The sequence below is a fragment of the Hemitrygon akajei genome, chromosome 4, assembly GCF_048418815.1.
Source record: "Hemitrygon akajei chromosome 4, sHemAka1.3, whole genome shotgun sequence".
Taxonomy (NCBI): Eukaryota; Metazoa; Chordata; class Chondrichthyes; order Myliobatiformes; family Dasyatidae; genus Hemitrygon; species Hemitrygon akajei.
The window spans coordinates 153401710-153422859 of record NC_133127.1 but is presented as its reverse complement, the minus strand read 5'-3'; the positions used below and the strand labels follow the sequence as shown (position 1 = coordinate 153422859).

The 21150-nt window shown below is 38.8% G+C and overlaps 1 protein-coding gene across 2 annotated transcripts in view; it reads left to right on the top strand.

Moving 5' to 3' along the window:
• The first annotated feature begins 5042 nt into the window (after positions 1-5042).
• c4h11orf65 (chromosome 4 C11orf65 homolog) overlaps positions 5043-21150 on the top strand; it is a 65865-nt gene continuing 49757 nt past the window's right edge. The window contains exons 1-2 of one of the 2 annotated variants that reach the window (XM_073043651.1): positions 5043-5293; positions 10947-11049. In XM_073043651.1, the coding sequence (XP_072899752.1) occupies positions 11015-11049 (35 nt within the window). In that variant the 5' untranslated portion in view covers positions 5043-5293; positions 10947-11014. Of the gene's footprint in view, positions 5303-10946; positions 11050-21150 lie in introns of both variants that reach the window. The other variant, XM_073043652.1, reaches the window with a different exon arrangement.

Sequence of the window (21150 nt, the reverse complement as noted above, 5' to 3'; positions counted from 1 at the left end):
AAACTAGTGAACATCATTAGTCCTTCACCCTCTGTTCCATAATATGCCAGAATAACTTTGATACTAGAATCAGAATCCAGATGAAAGTGCTGCAAAGCTCTGGCAAATTTGAGAGGAATTGCTAAATACCAGGAGTGTGATGTAAGTTAGGAGATACTGACTTTGTGGAATCCTAGAGGTGCTTAGTCAAATCTGGCCACCAAGTGAGAAGAAACAGAATTTAAATTGGGTATTTGTTATTGTTCAGCCAACAGAAAGATCAGCTCAGCAAGCACAGAATATGCTACCTGGCCCAATGACCTTGCTGGATTGTATTATGTTTTGTAGTTACGAAATGTAACATGAGCGATGAGGTGTTTTTAAAATGAACCTGAGATGGCTATCAACCTGTTAAAGCATAGCAAGGCGTTTGAATTAAATAAAATGCTTCGAGGAATGGTTGAGTCTAAAAGAAACAGCCGAGCACATGGAGAGACGGTCGAGTTTAAAACAAAAGCAGTGCAGCACAGATTCTTAAGAAGGGAAGACAAAATCGAGTTTTTTTTTAAAAGGCCGTAAACGGAAGAATTCAGTGATCATAAGAGTGAGTACTAGGTGATACTTATCATAAATAAAAACAGAAATAACTAGTTACATCAGAAAGATTGACAAGTTTTATTACACAACAGGTTATTGGGTCATGTATACTGAGATATTGGAACAGGATTTAGAAGCAAATGAAATAGCCAATGAGAAGCAAGTGCCAATTTTGCTAAGTGTATTACTTTTAAAGGCATGCAGTTTGCTTTGAAGTTTGACTGCTCCAACCAAACTATCATAAATGATAGTTTGTCAATTTAGAACTAAAGCCAGTGTTGATTGCAGAACGCTTTAGGTTTCATAAGTGGAATCAAAAGGAAGGGAAGTCTATTTCAGCTTATGAGGCTGAATTGAAGAGATTGGCTGAGCATTGTCAGTTCTGTAATGGGCTTAATGGTACATTTAAAAAAATTATTTAATTTGTGGAATCTTAAAAGAAAGCATTCAAAAATGGCTCCTAACTGAAGCACAGCTTACATTCAAACAAGTAGTAGAAATTGCTGTGTCAATGGAAACAGAAGACAGAGACGCAATTGTGATGCAATCAGGAATGAAAGTGAGTGTGAATAAAATTGCATCGTCTAAACAGAAACTAAATTGTACTACTATTGTGGCAGGGCTCACATACATCAACCATATGTATGTGAGATATCCAACTAAGAACTTAAACTGGAGAAAAGGTAACTCCCGTGGAAATGACATTCGTAACTGTGAAATACAACAACCAACAAGCCACATTGAGCTTGCATGTGGTAAAAACAGAAGGACCAACATTGTTGGAACATGATGGCTGAGACAAATACAACTTGATTGGAGATCCATCCACCATTTCCGTTTCACATCTCCTGCAATGAAACCAACTGAAAGCAAGTTTAACAAGGTACTGGATGATGCACAACTGTCTCCATGCTGAACACCATGAACTGTTGCCCAACAGATATTAAAATGGTGCTGGTGCCTACCTCTGTGCCTTTGCTTGGAAAAAGCATATTGGACCAAGGAAGACATACAAAATGCTGGAGGAATTGGACCAAGGAAGGACCATACTCCCCAGAGGAATTGGGAAATTGATGAAGGCAGTGGTCTGACTACTACATCTGAGAAACTGTAGTCAACATATCTAAGAAAGCTTCTGATATGTTAATCAGGCAGTTGCTTGTGAAATGTGACTTGGTGTTAAGCTGGAAGAGAGTTCAAGGAGCTTCAGGAAAGTTGCAAGCATTTGGATTTCGTGAGTATGAGAACCAGAGTTTACTCTGCGTCTGTTAAGATTATTGCATGAACTTCAAGTGGGTGACAAAAAGCTGCTTGTAAAAAGTAGATGCAAAGACCAAAGCCCAGCTGGATGAATGGAAGGCCAAAAAGAAAGGAGTCAATGGAGATATAAAAACAGGATTTGTCAGATGTTACGGATACAGAAACCAAGAGGAGAGATCAGATTGTAAAGGGAGCAATAGAAGGATTAATTAGAGAATACACCAGTGAACTAAATGCACCTTCCCAAGATCAAGATGCATAAATTATAAAAAAGTAAAAGGAGGGGGGAGATGGAGAGAAAGAATTGAACAAGAAAGAGAATGGTATGAAAGAGAGAGAGAGAACATGGAAAAAAAAGGAATTTAAGTAGATCCAGCAAGAGAAAAGAAGGAAGGTGACAAGAGCTGGCAGAACCACTTGCTGCAGTCTCAGAATCAACTCCTTCAACCACCACAGAGGAGCCCCCATAACTTGACATTATTTCACAGTCACAAGTCTCATCAGCCAAACAGAGTGATCCCACTTGTCAGGAAAGACGTTATCCCTCAAGAGTAATAACCCCCCCCCCCCCCCACAGCGATTAAATATTTAAGTCTGAAAGGAACAATTTAAAAACTGACTATGCTGTGGATGTCTGTACATAGTAGTTGCATTATATAATATAGTGCGTGTGTATATTTGAGAGGCATCCTATACTGAGTTGGAGCTTATACCTAAGCAAAAAGAAATGTTGTAAGACCATAAGATATAGGAGCAGAATTAGGCCATTTGGCCCATCGAGTCTGCTCTGCCATTTCATCATAACTGATCCATTTTTGCTCTCAGCTCCAATCTCCTGCACCCCCCCCCCCCCATATCCCTCATGCCTTGACCAATAAAGAATCTATCAACCTCTGCTTTAAATGTACATAAAGACTTGGCCTCAACAGTTGCCTGAGGTAACAAATTCCACAGATAAACCACTCTCTGGCTAAATAAATTCCTCCTAATTGCTATTCTAAAAGGAAACCCCTCTATTCTAAGGTTATGTCCTCTGGTCTTAGACTCTCCCACCACAGGAAATTTCCTCTCCACATCCACTCTATCAAGGCCTTTCACCATTCGATAGGTTTCAATTAGGTCACCCCTCATTCTTCTGATTTCCAGTAACTACAGGTGCACAGCCATCAAAAAGCTATTCATATGATAAGCTATTTAATCCTGGAATCATTTTCATGGACCGCCTTTGAGCCCTCTCCAGTTTCAGCACATCCTTTCTAAGAGGCCCAAACCTGCTCACAATACTCCAAGTGAGGCCTCACCAGTGCTTTATAAAGTTTCAACATTTCATCCTTGCTTTTATATTGTCGTCCTCATGAAACAAATGTTAAAATTGCATTTGAATTCATCACCAGAGACTCAACCTGAAAACTAACCATTCCGGAATCCTGTACAAGGGCTTACAAGTCCCTTTGTACCTCAGCTTTTTGTATTTTCTCCCATTTAGAGAACAGTCAACCCTTTCATTTCTTCTACCAAAGTGCATGACCATCCACTTCCCAACACTGTATTCCATCTGCCATGTCTTTGCCCTTTCTCCTAATCTGTCTAATTCATTTTACAGCCTCTATATTTCCTCAAAACTACCTGCCCTCTTCCTATCTCCATATCATCTGCAAACTTTGCAACAGAATTATCAATTCCATCATCCAAATTATTGACACATAATGTAAAAATAATCTTTCCCAAAGCACACTGCTGTGGAACACCACTCGTCACTGGCAGTCTACCAGAAAAGGCCCTCTTTATTCCCACTCTTTGCCTTCTGCCAATCAGCTACTGCTTTATTCATGCTAGAATCTTTCCTGTAATACCGTGGGCTCATAGCTTGTTAAGCAGCCTAATTTGTCAAAGGCCTTCTGAAAATTCAAGTACACAACATCAACTGATTCTCCCTTGTCTATTCTGCTTGTTATTTCTTCAAAGAATTCCAAAAGGTTTGTCAGGCAAGATTTTTCCTTGAGGACACCATGCTGACTATGGCCTATTTTATCATATGCCTCCAAGTACCCTGAGACCTAATCCTTAACAATCCCCAAAATTTTCCCAACCACTGAGGTCAGACTAACTGGCCTATAATTTCTTTTCTCTGCCTCTCTCCCTTCTTGAAGAGTGGAGTGACTTTTGCAATTTTCCAGTCTTCTGGAACCATTCCAGAATCTAGTGATTCTTGAAAGATCATTATTAATGTCTCCACACTCTTCAGCCACGTCTTTCAGAACCCTGAGGTGTACACCATCTGGTCCAGGTGACTTATCTACCTTCAGACCTTTTGGTTTCCCAAAAACCTTCTCCCTAGTAATGGTAAATTCACACATTACATGCCCCCGACACCTGGAACTTCCACCATACTGCTAGTGTCTCACACAGTGAAGACTGATGCAAAATACTTAATCAGTTCATCCAACATTTCTCTGTCCCCCATCACTACCTCTCCAGCATTTTCTTCCGGTATTCCAATACAGTATCCACTCTTGCCTTTCTTTTACATATTTTGTATCTGAAGGAACTTTTGGTATCCTCTTTAATATTATTGGCTAGCTTTCTGTCATATTTCATATTTAACTTTTTAATGAATTTTTAGTTGTTATTTAAAAGTCTCCCAATCCTTCAAGTTCCCACTAATTTTTGCTCTATTTTATGCCTTCTCTTTGGCTTTTGATTTCCCTTGTTGGTCATGGTTGTGGCATCCTGCCTTTAGAACACTGTGTATTTAGTATTTCAGTAATATTTGAGTAATCGTGTGTGTGTATATATAGGTTAATTAAGCATTTTTGTTTGTTTAAATAATGTATTACGAGTTATATTTATAAATACATTAATTGCATACGCCTTCACGTGAATTAGTTTGATGTTTTTAAAATACAAAACATAACAGAGTGTTAATTCTGAAAGTCAGTATTCACTGAAGAAAAGTGAGTGTCAATATAACATTTTGGCTTTGTCGTATTGGAACCACAACCTACACAATATTGACTAGCTCAAGAGACCATCCAACAACTTACTTTTCACTAATAAACTCTGTATCGTCAGTTTGGAAATTGAATGCACGCTGTGTGTGCTTTAGAAATAATTTTTGATTCTGCGGGTTTGAATTTTATCCTCCCAGATTGGTAAATAATTTTCGCCGTTAATCCTGCAGCAAACCTACTGGATTTAACATACTGAACAGCAAATGTGCGTTTCGAAAGCACGAATTACTGCATTATAAATAACTTCGTAAAAAGTCAGAGAAACCAAGTTCAGTATCAGAAATTAACACGGGAAAGCATCTATTCTCAAGCGAGCGCAGCCTGATTAAAACCGAACGCCTTCGTGAGTTTCCGGCAAGTTCCGTCTCTGGCGTCATTTCCGGAGTAACCATAGCGAAGAGACGCTCGAGCGGAGTGAAAGAAGCCTGACGTTCACCAAGTCATCGGTAATAATGGTAAACTTTACTATCATCAAAGTTGGGAACGTACTAATCTTATTCACCTAACTTTAATAGGTACCACATTAAACGACATTTGTATCATTGTCCCTAAATATACCATTTTAAGAACATTTACTTTAGATGTTCCTGTTGAAGGTCCATCCATCCTCGTCTCCCTTGCTGCTAACTCTGACTTGCTTTGATTTTCCGGGTTTACTTTTGTTTACTACTGTTTTCCACTTCTGTTTTTCTCCCCCGATGATGGAATGTGTGTGACCGCAACTATAGTGCTAACTGGATATCAACTATAACAACCGGAAGAAACGGCTGGATATATCCTATGGTGCAGACAATACATGTGGATACTTTTTGTCAGAACGTAGTTCTTTTGAACTGCTGCCTCTGTCTTAAAAGGAGAATCTCGAGTGTATGAGAGTTAATATGTAGAAAGGCGCATTTACCAGTCCCAACTAAGTCTAATTGATCTTCACCTCGGTTAGGAAGTTGAGGAAAAAAAATAAAAGTCCAGGTCCGCAAAATAGAAGGTAAACTAATAAAAACAGTAAAGAATATGGATAGATTCTCTCTGAGCAGTGGCCTACTCTGGAGAATTTCTATGCACAGAAAATTCGGCCTTCTTAAAATAGGATTTTACAACAATATCTTGCAGCCTGTTGACTATGGCTCCATGGCCACCTATTGGGCAGTATTCAGAAGGTTATAAGTTCAGGTTCTACACCATTGACTTAAAACTCTAAATCCAAGCTGACATTGTGCTGAATTGCTGGACGTGCACGTTTCAGAGAAGATATTAAAGCTGTCTTGAAAATGAGGGGAAAATTATCTGATGGACATTATTTATGTCTTAGCAAACATAATTTTTGTGGACAATTTGGTTATCATATTGTTGCTGGAACCAATTTTTTTTGCCACCTTTCTTACTTTACAGCAGTAATTATATTTAAAACATGTATGTAAATGGCTAAATTCCATTGCTGCCACAAAACAACAAATTTCACAATTTTTTTTCTGGTGATATTAAACCTAATTCTGATTCTGATATATTGGCTGTAAACTGTTTTAAGGTCTCTTCAGGGACAGTATGTAAAGCAAGTATTTAGTTTTGCAAAATAAATTCCATCCTTTCTCCCTTTCTCTTTTGCAACCATGGTATTGCCTTTAATAATTTCCTTATCCAGACTGTATCATTTTCACCATGGATGAAGCATCCTTCCACACCTTCAAAACACTCCATGATGGTCTAATGAGACTTTATTTCTCCTTCAGCAGGTACTCCATCAATACATTAATTCATTTTCTTGAATTTTGTTCTCATATTGACAAGCTTCTCCTTCAACTCCATTCATTTTCCTAAATGAAGTATTTATTTAGAAATATAGTGCAGAACAGGCCCTTCAGGCATATCGCTCCATGTCGCCCAGTCACCCACCTATTTAACCCTAGCCTAATCACTAGATAACTAACAACAACTAATTAACCTATTAACCAGTATGTCTTTGGACTGTGGGAGGAAACCGGAGTAGCCAGAGGAAATCTGCATGGACACAGAAAGACAGTAGAAACTTTCTTACAGAGGATGCCAGAATTGAATTCTGATCTCAGATGCCTTGAGCTGTAATAATGTTGATGGAGCTACTGGAACCGACATGTGTCCCAGCCATGCCTGTGTCCTTATGAGACACAGCACTTTTGCTTGTGACCACAGGCGATGCAACACCAGCTCCTTTGCCCCATCCACGTGAAGTAACAATTTATGTGCACTTCTTCCAGTCTAATGAATTGCATCAAATTCTCATGATATGGTTTCACCTACATGAGTGAACATAAATGCAGATCGAGTAACTTAAGTTTCAATGATGTCCATGTAAACTTGAAGAATAGCACCTTATTTTCCATCCAAATATTACAGCCTTTGGGACTCAGTACTGAATTCAATATGTTTCGAAAGCTTGTTTTTCCTTTATGCATCTAAACTGGCTAGTTCTGCTGTTCTTTTTTCAGTTCTGAGGGAAAGGTTTCAAACCTTCTCTTTTCACGGATGCTACCTGACTTCCCGGGTGCGTTCAGCAATTTTCTCCTGTATCTATTTTTCAGAAAGATGACACAGGAACAATGGAACAAATGACTTCTGTTGTTAGAAAGCTTTCTGCATATTTCTTTATCATTACTCTAAAATGGAATTTCTGAAGGCATGGATAGAATTTAACATTTAATAATACTTTAGAAAATAATCCTGCAAAAATAAAATCAGCACTATATTCATCAAAAAAAGCTAATTTTGTTTTAAATCTACAATTACTAACATTTTAAAAGGGATATATGTGGAAGCATGAATTTATCTTGAGTACAGAACAGGTATGTTGAGTTTATGACGTTTATGAGTACTGAACAGGTATGTTTCAGTAAGAAGGAAGGACAATAATGCAAGGCAAGAAAATCTTCTTGTCAAGAGAGGTGGTGAATTTAGTCAAAATGAAAATGGGAGCATTTGCAAATGACGCTAAGATTAGGATGTAGTGGACAGCAAGAAAGGCTATCAAAGTTTACAGCAGGATCTGGACTAGCTGGAAAAATGGGATGAAAAATTGCAGATTGAATTTAATGTGGACAAGTGTTGCACTTTGTGAGGACAAACCAGGGTGAGACTTAGACAGTAAATGGTAGGGCACTGAGGAGTGTGGTAAAACTGAGTTATCTGGGAATATAGATCCATAATTCCTGAAAGTGTCTTCACTTGTAGACAATGTCATAATGAGAGCTTTTGGCACATTGGCCTTCATAAAATTGAGCATAGGATTTGGGATGTTATGTTGAAGTAGTATAAGACATTGGTTTGGAGTATTGTGTGCTAGTTTTGGTCTCCTACCTAGAGGAAAGAGGTCAATAAAATTGAATGATTGCAGAGAAAATTTACAAGGTATGTGCTAGAACTTTAGGACCTAAGTTATAGGAAAAAGTTAGGACTTTATTTCTTGGAGTGTAGAAGATTGAGGGAAGATTTGATAAAGGTATACAAAATTATGAGGGGTATAGATAGGGTAAATGTAAGCAGGCTTTTTACTCTGAGGGTGGGTGAGACTAGAACTAGACATCATAGGTTAAGGATGAAAGGTGAAATACTTAAGATAAACCTGAGGTGGAACTTCTTCACCCAGAGGTGGTGAGAGTGTGGAACAAGCGTATGGAAGGTTTGGGTCAATAGGACTAGGCAGAATAGTTCAGCATGGACTGAAGGACCTGTTTCTTTGCGCTACGACTATATGTGAGGCTTAGGAAACTCAAATCAAACTGAACCCCTTGGGATTACATATAAAGAAGCTAGGATAGTTCTCAAGAAATGAATTAGGAGTGCCAGGAAGGGCCATGAAAATCCTTGGCTAGTAGTATTTAAAAGACTCACTAGGCATTCTATACATACGTCAAGAACAAGAGGATCACTCAAGAATAAAGGAGGGAATGTGTGCTTGGAGGCAAGGTCCTAATGAGGTACTTAGTGAGGTACCAAGGAGAAGGGCATGGAGGAGAGTGAGATAGTGTGATGAATGTGAGAGGGATAAGAATGCTGTGTAGGCAGAAAACATTAGTTTAGTTAGGGATTATTTTGCAGTTTAATTAGTGCTGAACAACACAGTGGGCCAAGGGATTGTTCCTGTGTTGTCCTGTTCTATGTTTTAGGAGTTCCAAATATAGAAAATCTCTTTTAATTGCTCTTCTTCTTGGCTGTGTTAAGCTACAAGGTAGTTTTGATGCCACGGTACATCAACAGTTATAATTATTTGAACGACTGATTTTAACTATATACTGTCAGATGGTATAAGTTGGGATGGGCAAACTCAACACATGGAATGGACTGAATCTATCATCAACCATCAGTTAATAACTTGGGCAAGTTGCAGATTTGCTTTATCATTTGTGTCAATTAAGATAAAGGAAAAATGATCAGCTGCAGAGGAGGTGGTGAAAGCAAAGACTCTCACAATACTTAAGAGATATCTAGAAAAGCATTTTCATTGTAAGGCGTAGAAGGTACAGGCCAAGTACTGGTAAATGGGATTAGTATAGATGGATATTTGATGAACAGCACGGATAAGGTGAGCCAAAGAACCTGTTAATAGTGCTTCAAAACTCAGTGATTCTTATAGTTCATACTTGCATTTGAAATGAAGAACAATTTTTAATTTGTAATTAAAATACTAATAGATTTAGACTTTTCATATTTGAAAACTTCATTTTTAGATTAGTTACATTATTTGTAGATAAAACTGTGATTAAAGGTTATTGAATTAGGCCATTCATGAAATATATTCAAGAAGGTTGTTTTACTTTTAAAGATCTTTGTTATGTAATTATAATTTGAACTAAGGTAAACATGTTGAATTATTTCACAGACACAACACTCCACCCAGCAAGAAAGTCATATAATATTTGTAATGTTTCATCCAGACTAGAAAAACAGGTTTCCTATAGATTCAAACATGAGGAAATCTGCAGACGCTGGAAATTCAAACAACACACACAAAATGCTGGTGGAACACAGCAGGCCAGGCAGCATCTATAAGGAGAAGCACTGTCAACGTTTTGGGCTGAGACCCTTCGTCAGGACATGTTGGAACATCCCTAAATGTGGGAACACAACAGTGATTTTTTAATCAAATTTCTCACAATTAGCAATATTAACCAGTTATAAAAATAGAATATGCTGGAAACTTTGGCAATTTAGGTAGTCTCTGTGGAAAGAGAAACAGGGTTAAAGGTTAAAGATCCTTGACACTTTGACCTAAAATGTTAATTCTGTTTGATGCTGTCTGATTTGGTGAGTCTTTCCTTCATTTTCAGTTTTATCTCAGCTTATTTCAGCTTTCCAGAATCTTTGCTCTTCAATAAATAGTGAGAAAGCTGGTAGACTAGAAAGAGAAATTGGTCTAACAGATAAAACTCCAAGATGATATTTTTAAAATTAGAGTTTATTCAAGTAAGTTATAGTTTTTTGGGCATCCCATAGATAAGAGGAGTAATTGGAAGCCTTATTGACTTTGTGGAAGTTCCTATATGTTCTTTACCACAAAATGGCTTCATCCTAACATATGATACAGAGTTGCCTAACACTTAATAAAAATTAACAATATTATCTAGGTAGGCAAAGGAAATTCCTACATGTTTATTCATTAGTCTCTAATTTTGTTATTACACAATATCAAAAAGCTTATGCCCAGTCTTTTTAAATAATGGTCAACTAAGTAAAGTTGTGCACAATGTGTTTTTTCACTCTAGATCATTGTCAGCCATATCTCAGCTTTCTTGACATGCTTGATGACTTTCTGCATTCACTTGAACATTCACACATTAGATAATGTTATTAGAATAATGAAGAAAGGTTTGAACTGCTTTATAGCACTGAGTAGTAGCTCAGACTAGGTTGAGGAATGGTCAGGTGTTGCCATAATATCTTTCTTAAGCAATAGTTTCTTTACTTGTGAAGTGAAGTATCTTACATTATTAAACTTGTCTAAACTGGAAGAGGTACTCATTTAAATTTGTAATGGAGTCTCTATCACAGTAGTTTGAGCATCAGAATTAGCAATATGATTTTTTACTGAGATTATGTAATCAGCTATTTCAATATTTTTTATATTCTCAGATGCCATATGTGGTGGAAGTTTAATTTTATTAACTGATGCAAAGAAGCCATCCACGAATAAACAAAAAATGAGTGAAGAAGTAGTACAAACTAACAGTGGCTGGTAAGAAACAACTTAGATTTTTGGCATCAGTGGAATTAAATGTCATAATGACTCTTATTACATTAATGGATCATCCATAACTCAGTTGTTGGATATTCCTGTAATTTGAAAATCTGATCTTTCAAAATCACTCGTGCAACCCTGGGGAATGCCTGACCTATATTTTAATCTCAATAAATATAGAGTTATGCCGTTGTGTACTGGTAACTTCAACCACTGGAGAATTGTATGTTCAACGCAGTTAATGGCAAAAGGATGTGTAGATTATAACGCAAGAGCTATTGCAGGTTCAGGACCAGTGAAGCTATTGTAGAAATTAATAGAGTATAAAAATGTATCATCAGGAAAATTAAATATTTAAAAGAAATTTATAGTTAAGATAAATAGTACACTTCCTTCAAAGTTCAAAGTAAATTTATTATCAAAGTACATATATGCCTTGAGTTTCATTTTCTTGTAGGCATTTACAAGAAAAATAAAGAAATATAATAGAATCTATGAAAAACCATACACAAAAAAAAACTTGACAAATAACCAATGTGTTATGTCAGGTATAAAATATAACATCTAGTTATGTGCTTTCAGCTAACCGGAGTCCTTTGAATAGGTTAATAGAAGAATTCCCCAATTAATATTCAGTTAAAGGTTCCTTGGTTACCTGTGAAAACTGAGACTTTTTGTTATATAGTTTTGGGAAAGTATAAAACTTTGAGTGAATGCTCTTTGGGACTTCAATCTAATGAAAAAGTAAGTACATTTGCTGCAAGGAACTAGATAGTTTAGGGAAACCCAGAGGCCACATTTATAAATTACAGTGTGAGAGTACTTTTTTCCAGAGGCATCTGGAATAAGAGGCAAAAACAAAGAAAATAGGGAAAGTTCCTAAATGTATTTTGATAGATTGATGAATGGAGTTATAGAGCTATACTGCACTGAAACAGGCTTTTCAGCTCAACTTATCCATGCTGACCAAGTTGTCTACCTGAACTGTTTGCATTTGCCTGCATATGATCCAAATCCTCTAAACTTTTTCTATCCATGTGCACGTCTAAAGGTATTTTAAAAGCTGTTATTGTACCTGAGCCTCACCACATCCTCATTCCGCACATGAACCACCGTCTGTATGAAAAAATGCCCCTTAGATCCCCTTTAAATTTTTCTTTCTCACCTTAAATCATTGCCCTTTAATGATAGAGGTGCTCCTCATAATTTTATATACCTCTATAAATCTGCCTCCTACACTCTAGTAAGAAGCCTGATCCTATCCAGTATCTCCTTATAATTCAAACCCTCCAGACCCAATCATCCTTGTGAATCTTTTGTGCACCCTTTCTAGCTTAATCACAGTATTTCTATAGCTTGGTGACCAAAACTGCGTGCAATCTGATCCCATCATTGTCTTGTTCAGTTGTAACATGATGTAACTCTTGTATTCAGTGCCCTGACAATTGATGCCAAATGCCTTCTTCATCACCATGTCTACCTGTCTCACTACTTTCAGAGAATTAAGTACTTATATTCCTAGATCTCTCTGTTCTACAACACACTCCAGGGCCTGCTATTTACTGTGTAAGTGCTGGCCATGGTTAATCTGACTAAAATGCAACATCTTGCACTTGTCTGAGTTAATTTTCATCTGCCATTTTTTGGCCCCTTCCCCATTTCATTTAGATCCTTTAATCTTAGATAACTTTTTTGTGGTCCATCAATTTTGGTGCTATCTGCAAACTTGCTAACCATGTTAACAACATTGTCATCCAAATTGTTAATATAGATGACCAAGGACAATGGAATCAGCACCAATCCATGTGTCTGGCATGCCACAGATCATAGGTCTCCAATCTGAAAAATAATGCTCTACTACAGATCTCTGACTCTTACACTAAGCCAATTTTGTATCCAGTTGACTATATCACTTTGGATCCCATGTAATCTAACTTTCTGGATCAGCCCACCATGTAAGACCTTGCCAAAGGTTTTACTAAAGTCCATGGAGACAATATCTACTGCTGTGCCTTTATCAATCCACTTAGCGAACCTCTTCAAAAACTCAATCTAGTTCAAAGGACACAATTCCCCTTGCACAAAGCCATGTTGAATAGCCCTAATCAGTCCTTGCCTTTCCAAAAGCAGGTAGATGCTATCTCAAAGAATCCCCTCCAGTAACTTTTCCACTATTGATGTTAGGTTCACTGGCCTGTAGTTCCCTGGCTTGTTTTTGCAGCATTTCTTAAATAAAGGCAGAATATTAGCCACTCTCCAGTCTTCCAGTACCATACTCATGGCTAAAGACAATGCAAGTATCTCTTCAAGGGCTCTAGCAATTTGTTTTCTAGCTGGTGGCAATGTCCTAGGTTACACTTAGTTAGATTCTGAAGATTTCTCCACTTTTACATTCTTTTTGATCTTTAGTACCTCCCCTATCTTTTTGTGGATATGTTTCAAGAAACATATTCAGTGGAAAGGTGGGGGGAATGTCTCAGGCATTCCAATCTCTACATATAACTCATGCCCTGGTAGCAGTTTAGTGAGTCTTTTCTGCACATTTTCTAGCTTATTGACATCCTTCCTATAGCTGGGCAACTGGAAATGCATATAGTATTCTAAGTGTGGTCTCACCAATGACTTGTGCAGCTGTAACATATTGTCCCATCTCCTATCCCACAGGTCTGAAAGGGTTCCCTCACTGACTCTTTAGTCACCTGCCTTGCCTCATTGCCTAGGATGAGGGATAGCATTGACCCCTCTCGGATATGATTTGAATTAATTTTCATGGACACATTTAACAAATTCTGCCCTAATCAAACCCTTTGCAATCTAATTTTGCTCCTCTAATTCCTGTTGACAATTAGGGGTCTATTGTAAAATCCTCTCATAGCCATCACCCTTTCTTATTTTGAGTGCCACCCATATAGCCTCACTGGTCTATCCCATAGGGATATCCTCTCAAAGTGCTGTTGTGATGTTCTCCTTAATTAAAAATGCAATCCCTTCCTTTTCTTAACTCTAGCTCTATTGCTCCTGTAGCATCTGTACCCAGACTAGCTTAAACCCTCTCAAATCTTTCCACCAGGAAAGATTTCGGCCCTCAACTGTTCATTGCTAACCCAATCGTCTTGAAGACATCACCTCTTCCTGAGAAGAGATCACAATGGTCTAAGGACTTGAATCCTTCCCTCCTGCACCAACTCCTCAAGCGTGTATTCATCTGCCCCATCCTCCTATTCCTACCCTCAGTAGTACATGGCACCAGATTACACCTCTTGAGATTCTGCTTTTTAAACTCTCTGCCTAACTCCCTATATCTACTCTGCAGAACTACTCTATATCCACTCTGTTGATGGCTTATGGTTAGTTATCCCTTTCAGAACCTGCTTAACCAGACATTGAGGTGGAATTTCCCTATACTCTTGTCCATTGTTATGATGTTTGTTTTGTTTAATAGTTTGCCCTACCCAGAAAGTTGGACGGCACTGTGTATAGGATAGTGGGATTGGTATGAGGTACTCACATTGGAGAGGATTCAGAGAAGATTCACGAGAATGATTCCAGATATGAAAGGGTTACAATATGAAGAACATCTGGCAGCTCTTGGGCTGTATTCCCTGGAGTTCAGGAGAATCAGGGGGATCTCATAGAAACATTCGGAATGTTAAAATGCCTGAACAGATTAGATATGGCAAAGTTATTTCCCTTAGTAGGGGATTCTAGGATAAGAGGACATGACTTCAGAATTGAAGGACGTCCATTTAGATTGAGGTCAGGGCTTTGTGATGGCCACTCCAATACCTTGACTTTGTTGTCCTTAAGCAATTTTGCCACAACTTTGGAGGTATGCTTGGGGTCATTGTCCATTTGGAAGACCCATTTGTGACCAAGCTTTATCTTCCTGGCTGATGTCTTGAGATGTTGCTTCGATATACCCACATAAATCTCTTTCCTCATGATGCCATCTATTTTGTGAAGTGCACCAGTCCCTCCTGCAGCAAAGCACCCCCACAACATGATGCTGCCACTCCCATACTTCACGGTTGGGATGGTGTTCTTCGGCTTGCAAGCCTCACCTGTTTTCCTCCAAACATTACGATGGTCATTATGGCCAAACAGTTCAATTTTTGGTTCATCAGACCAGAGGACATTTCTCCAAAAAGTAAGATCTTTGTCCCCATGTGCACTTGCAAGCTGTAGTCTGGCTTTTTTATGGCAGTCTTGGAGCAGTGGCTTCTTCCTTGCTGAGCAGCCTTTCAGGTTATGTCGATATAGGACTCGTTTTACTGTGGATATAAATACTTGTCTACTTGTTTCCTCCAGCATCTTCACAAGGTCTTTTGCTGTTATTCTGGGATTGATTTGCACTTTTCGCACCAAAGTATGTTCATCTCTAGGAGACAGAATGCGCCTCCTTCCTGAGCAGTATGACGGCTACGTGGTCCCATGGTGTTTATACTTGCGTACTATTGTTTGTACAGATGAACGTGGTACCTTCAGGCATTTGGAAGTTGCTCCCAAGGGTGAACCAGTCTTGTGGAGGTCCACAATTTTTTTTTCTGAGGTCTTGGCTGATATCTTTTGATTTTGTTTGTAAACTTCTGACCCCCTGGAATTGTGATATAGTCAATTAAAAGTGAAATAATCTGTCTGTAGACAATTGTTGGAATAATTACTTGTGTCATGCACAAAGTAGATGTCCTCCACATCTTGCCAAAACTCTAGTTTGCTAATATGAAATCTGTGGAGTGGTTAAACAATGAGTTTTAATGACTTCAGCCTAAGTATAACCATATAACAATTACAGCACGGAAACAGGCCATCTTGGCCCTTCTAGTCCATGCAGAACGCTTACTCTTACCTAGTCCCACCTACCTGCACAGCCCACAACCCTCCATTCCTTTCCTGTCCATATACCTATCCATTTTTTTAAAATTACAAAATCGAAACTGCCTCTACCACTTCTACTGGAAGCTCGTTCCACACAGCTACCACTCTCTGAGTAAAGAAATTCCCCCTCGTGTTACCCCTAAACTTTTGCCCCTTAACTCTCAACTCATGTCCTCTTGTTTGAATCTCCCCTACTCTCAATGGAAAAAGCCTATCCACGTCAACTCTATCTATATATCTAGCTATAAGTGTATGTAAACTTCTGACTTCAACTGTATAGCTAATGATCTTATGGTCTTAATCAAGCTGAATGTGACAGGATAGGGATAACTCTGTTCCATAAAATCCTGTCTTTATTCATATGATTTGTTTATGCTTTTGAGTGCATTTGTACTTCATTGCAGTAAGTGGAGAGATTCAAAGAGTGATTTATTCATATGTTGTTGCTGTGAATATCCGATAATATGACTGTATCTAAAACAGATGTTATGATTTTATTTTATTCCAATAAAAACAAATTGCATTGGAAATGTATTCTCATGTAATACCACTAGATCATTTTAAGAGTATGCATGCTCGAAGTATGTCAAGATAAGCTTCCACAAACACATAGCAAACTTTATCAAAGTACTCCAGCTGTAACTTTATTCTACTATCTTTAAATAATGTTCACAATATTGAAAGATTTAATTATAACATCTGAAATGCATTATTATTGTAATAAAATGATTATAATTTCACACATAGTTTACAATTATTACGCAGATCTTTGAGAAGATAGGCATTTTCCATTTCTTCCCTCATCCATGTAGCAATCAAATCCTACCTAACTCAGATCAGTGATCATCTTATCAACTAAATCTAAGGATTATATGGCTGAACTCTAAATTTCAAAAATTTAATTTTGAAAATTATTCACAGAAAGAAAAGAAATGCGTTATTAATATAACAGTCTGCTCTAGGAAATAGCTATGTTTATCAGTAATTTCACAGGTACCATCAAGGATAAAATTTGTTTCAAAAACAAAAATTTACAATAATGCATTCTTTTGTCTTGTATCTTTAGCACTAGGTGCCCAGCCCATGTTGACAATTCATTGCCTATAGCAACCCTCTATTTAATGCATTGCTAATTGGTAATAAGAGGAACACAAATCAATTTTTTTAATAGCTGAAGATTTTCTTTTTGTTTGTAGTGTTTTTCCATTTAGAATAGAAAGATGGTTCAAATACCTGTCCTTTATTTATACATATTCCAAAAGAGAAAGGAATCCAAGTATTCTATACAAAATACACAAATAGGTTTTAAGTTTCAATTCTAGTACTAACATAAGTTCTTTGACCTGGAACATAAAATGTCTTTTATTGATGTTATTTGACCTGCTGTGTGTTACCAGCATCTTCTGTTTTTGTTCTAATTCAAATATCTGTATTTATACTTAATAGATGTGAGTTATTTAGGTGAAAACAGTTCTTAGTGCATGTTGTTCTTTTTTTAATGTTAGAACGAAACCTGCTCACTCTGCCAAAACAAAACAAAATATTTAAAATCTGCTACGCCCAGTTAGAACTGAAAATAATTTGCTCAGGTGACGCAAGTATTAAAATGCAGCTATCAAGTCCAGTTTTTCTTGCTTAAGCAGGCTTTTGGACACATGTTAATCATAGTCATACTTCAACTCTTGGAGCAGTGAGGCAGGAGCTCCAGATGTTTTTTTCTTCCCAGGGAATACCTGTCATGCAGGCCAGATGACAGAAGTTCTTGGGACGTGACCCCAACCAAGCCAGCTTCAGATTCTTCTTCAATGATATTCCCTTCATTACAATTTTGGAAGTGGAACTGTTTAATGACTATTTAGTTCCATTCCTTGAATGATACAGTGTAGTGTTTAGACTTGATCTGTCAGGAAATACAAGTAATATTTATTCCTCACAAATGTTGATCGGTGACATCTCCAACAGGCTAACTATCTCCCTTGATGTTTAAATATATTATCATCTCTTCTTTGCCATGGGGTGTTATCACTGATTAAAAATCTTAAGTGAACAAGCTACATAGAAGACTATAAAGCCATAAGGCGTGGAAGCAGAATTAAGCCACTTGGCCCATCGAGTCAGCTCTGCCATTCTATAATGGCTGTTTTATTATCCCCCTCAACACCATTCTCCTGCCTTCTCCCCATAACCTTTGATGCCCTGACTAACAAAGAACATAAAAATCCCTGCTTTAAATATACTCAATGGCTTAGCCTCTATGGTCATCTGGTGGCAATGAATTCCTCACATACACCACCCTCTACCTTAAGAAATTCCTTCTTATTTCTGTTCTAAATGGAAGTCCCTCTATTCTGAGGCTTTGCCTCTGGTTCTAGACTTACCCACAATTGGAAACATCCTCTCCCAACGGCTCTATCTAGACCTTTCAGTATTCAATATGCTTAAATGAGATTTTCCCTCATTCTTCTCAATTCCAATAAATACAAGCCCAGAGCCATAAAATGCTCCTCATAAGTTAACCCTTTTATTCCTGAGATCTTTCTTGTGAACCTCCTTTCCCAGTAAGATGGAGTCGTGTGCGAATGTAGCTGCCTCTCGAGGGGCCAACCATAGGTGTTTTTTACTTTGTAAAATTAGTTTTTTGTGATCCAAAGACAATTCTACTCCAAGGACTTCAGGTACTACAGGGCTACTCCGTCAGTGAGCTGCTTGTTGATCGGAGTAGCTGGACTGGTGTTGGTGGCAGAGCTGGACAAGAAGTCGAAGGGGTTGGCCACGATGCTGGAGAAGGAGCCGGCCAAGGTGTCGAAGGGGCCGGTTGGGATATTGGAACAGGAGATGGTCAGGATATCAGAGGAGCCCACAAGGGTGTTGGAGTAGCCAGTTGGCAATGGAGGAGCTGACCTGGCTACAGACCATGTTGCTGCCCGCTGTTCAGAAGCATCGAAGTTGGTGCTGTTTAACTGTGGCAGATTGTCTTAGACATTTCACTTGTGATTGTAAGACTCTGTTGGACAGTGGTAATCTAAATAGCTTCAGGCCTGTTTCCCTTGTTTGGTGGAAGGGACAGGCAACATGGGAGCTGTGTAGTCTCAGTCGTACACCTCAAGCCTTGGGCTTGCCTGGTGCTGCAGACCAGGTGAGAGCTGCAGATGCGCTACAGCGTGGCGTCTGAGCTCGACTGGGAGTTGGCCTCTCCTGCTGTTACTGCCCTTCTGTGTTCGAGCAGTGTAATGACAGGCTGAGTTGCATGCATCTGCGCACTGCTGGGAGACTGTAACATTGATTACCGGACATTGTCACTCAGGGTCTTGGACTGTGTTTGTTTTATTTCAGTGAACGTGCTTTATTGCTCACTATTTTGAAATTTGCTTGCTATTTTGACTGTTTTGCACCTTGGGTCCAGTGGAATGTCCTCTCGTTCAGCTGTATCCAGGTATGGTTTGAATGATAATTACCGTAGATTCCGGACTACAGAGCGCACCTGATTAAAAGCCGCAGGCTCTAATTTTAGAAATAAAATCAATTTTTTAATTGTAAAGGCCGCACCGGATTTTAGGCCGCACCGGATTTTAGGCCGCACCGCTACTTTTAAATATACATACGTATCGGTAACACAAATTACGTTGCATATACTTTTTTACTGAACAGCACGAACAACATTCCAATATCTCCTAGCGACTGGTAAAAATATATATACTGCAGCCTACCAGGAAAAGTTATTGATCGACTTTAACTTAAAAGCAGCGTTTTCGCTCGGGTCTGACGCGCTTGCGTAACGCGATCGGGTCTAATCGGGTCTGACGCGCTTGCGTAACGCGATCGGGTCTAATCGGGTCTGACGCGCTCGGGTCTTGCTTTTCTTCGAGTATTTTCCATGTTGATGAGGGTGAGTACAAATGACTGATTTACAATAATTTAATTGTGAAAGTGCGCTTGATTTATCGTACAATTTCATTGGACCTCTGTGAACTACTCATCAATTTTATTGGTCTACTGTTACGAGGCAAAATGTTTACGAGGCGGCATGAAAAAAAACCATGTATTAGCCGCTCTGGATTATAGGCCGCAGAGTTCAAAGCTGTTCAAAATGTGGGAAAAAAGTAGCGGCTTATAATCCGGAATCTACGGTAAACTTGATTTGATTTGGATCCTCTGCAATGCCAGCATATCTTTTCTTAGATAAGGGGCCCAAAACTGCTCGCAATCCTCTAAGTGTGGTCTGACCAACGCCTTGCTGTTATATTCTAGTCCTCTCGAAATAAATGCTAACTTTCATACCACTGACTCAACCTGCAAGTTAACCTGCACAAGTCCCTTTACACCTCTGATTTTTAAATTTTCTCCCCGTTTATAAAATAGTCTACACCTTTATTCCTTTTACCAAATTACATGACCATACACTATATTCCATCTGCCCCTTCTTTGCCTATACTCCCAATCTTTCTAAGTCGTTCTGCAGACTCACTACTTCCTCGATACTACCTGCTCCTCCATCTATCTACATATCATCTGCAAATTTGGCCGCAAAGCCATCAATTCCATCATCTAAATCATTGACATGTAACGTGAAAAGACATGGTCCTGATACTGACCCCTGTGGAACAACACTCGTCACCAGCGGCTGATCAGAATAGGCTTCCATTATTCCAACTCTTCGCCTTCTACCAGTCAGCCAATCTTTGACCAAGGCATAACTGAGTAGGTGCATGGACGTCAGTGAGTTAGATCGGCGGGAAAGGTGAGCATTTTTTCTTCAGCAGTTTAGTCCACCAGGAAGGATTTTAAAAGAAGCCAGATTTATAGAGTGGGAATCGGAGTAAGAGGGCTTTGGCTCAACGGGGCTTTGATGATAATGTGTCAAGGCAAGGTAAGTTACCTGTGAAGAATAGGAATAGGAAGTATGTCTGCGAGGCCAGTGTTCTGTGCTGGGTGTCAGATGTGGAATGTCCGAGAGACTCCCAGCCTCCCAGAAGGCCACATCTGCGCCAGGTGCATTGAGCTGCAGCTCCTTAGGGACCGGGTTAGGGAACTGGAGATGCAGCTTGATGACCTTCGTCTGTTCAGGGAAATTGAGGAGGTGATAGCTAGGAGCTATAGGCAAGTAGTCACACTGGAACCTCAGTAGACAGATAAATGGGTAACAGTCAGGAGAGGGAAAGGCAAGAGTCAGATACTAGAGAGTACCCCTGTGGCTGTCCCCTTTAACAATAAGTACTCCTGTTT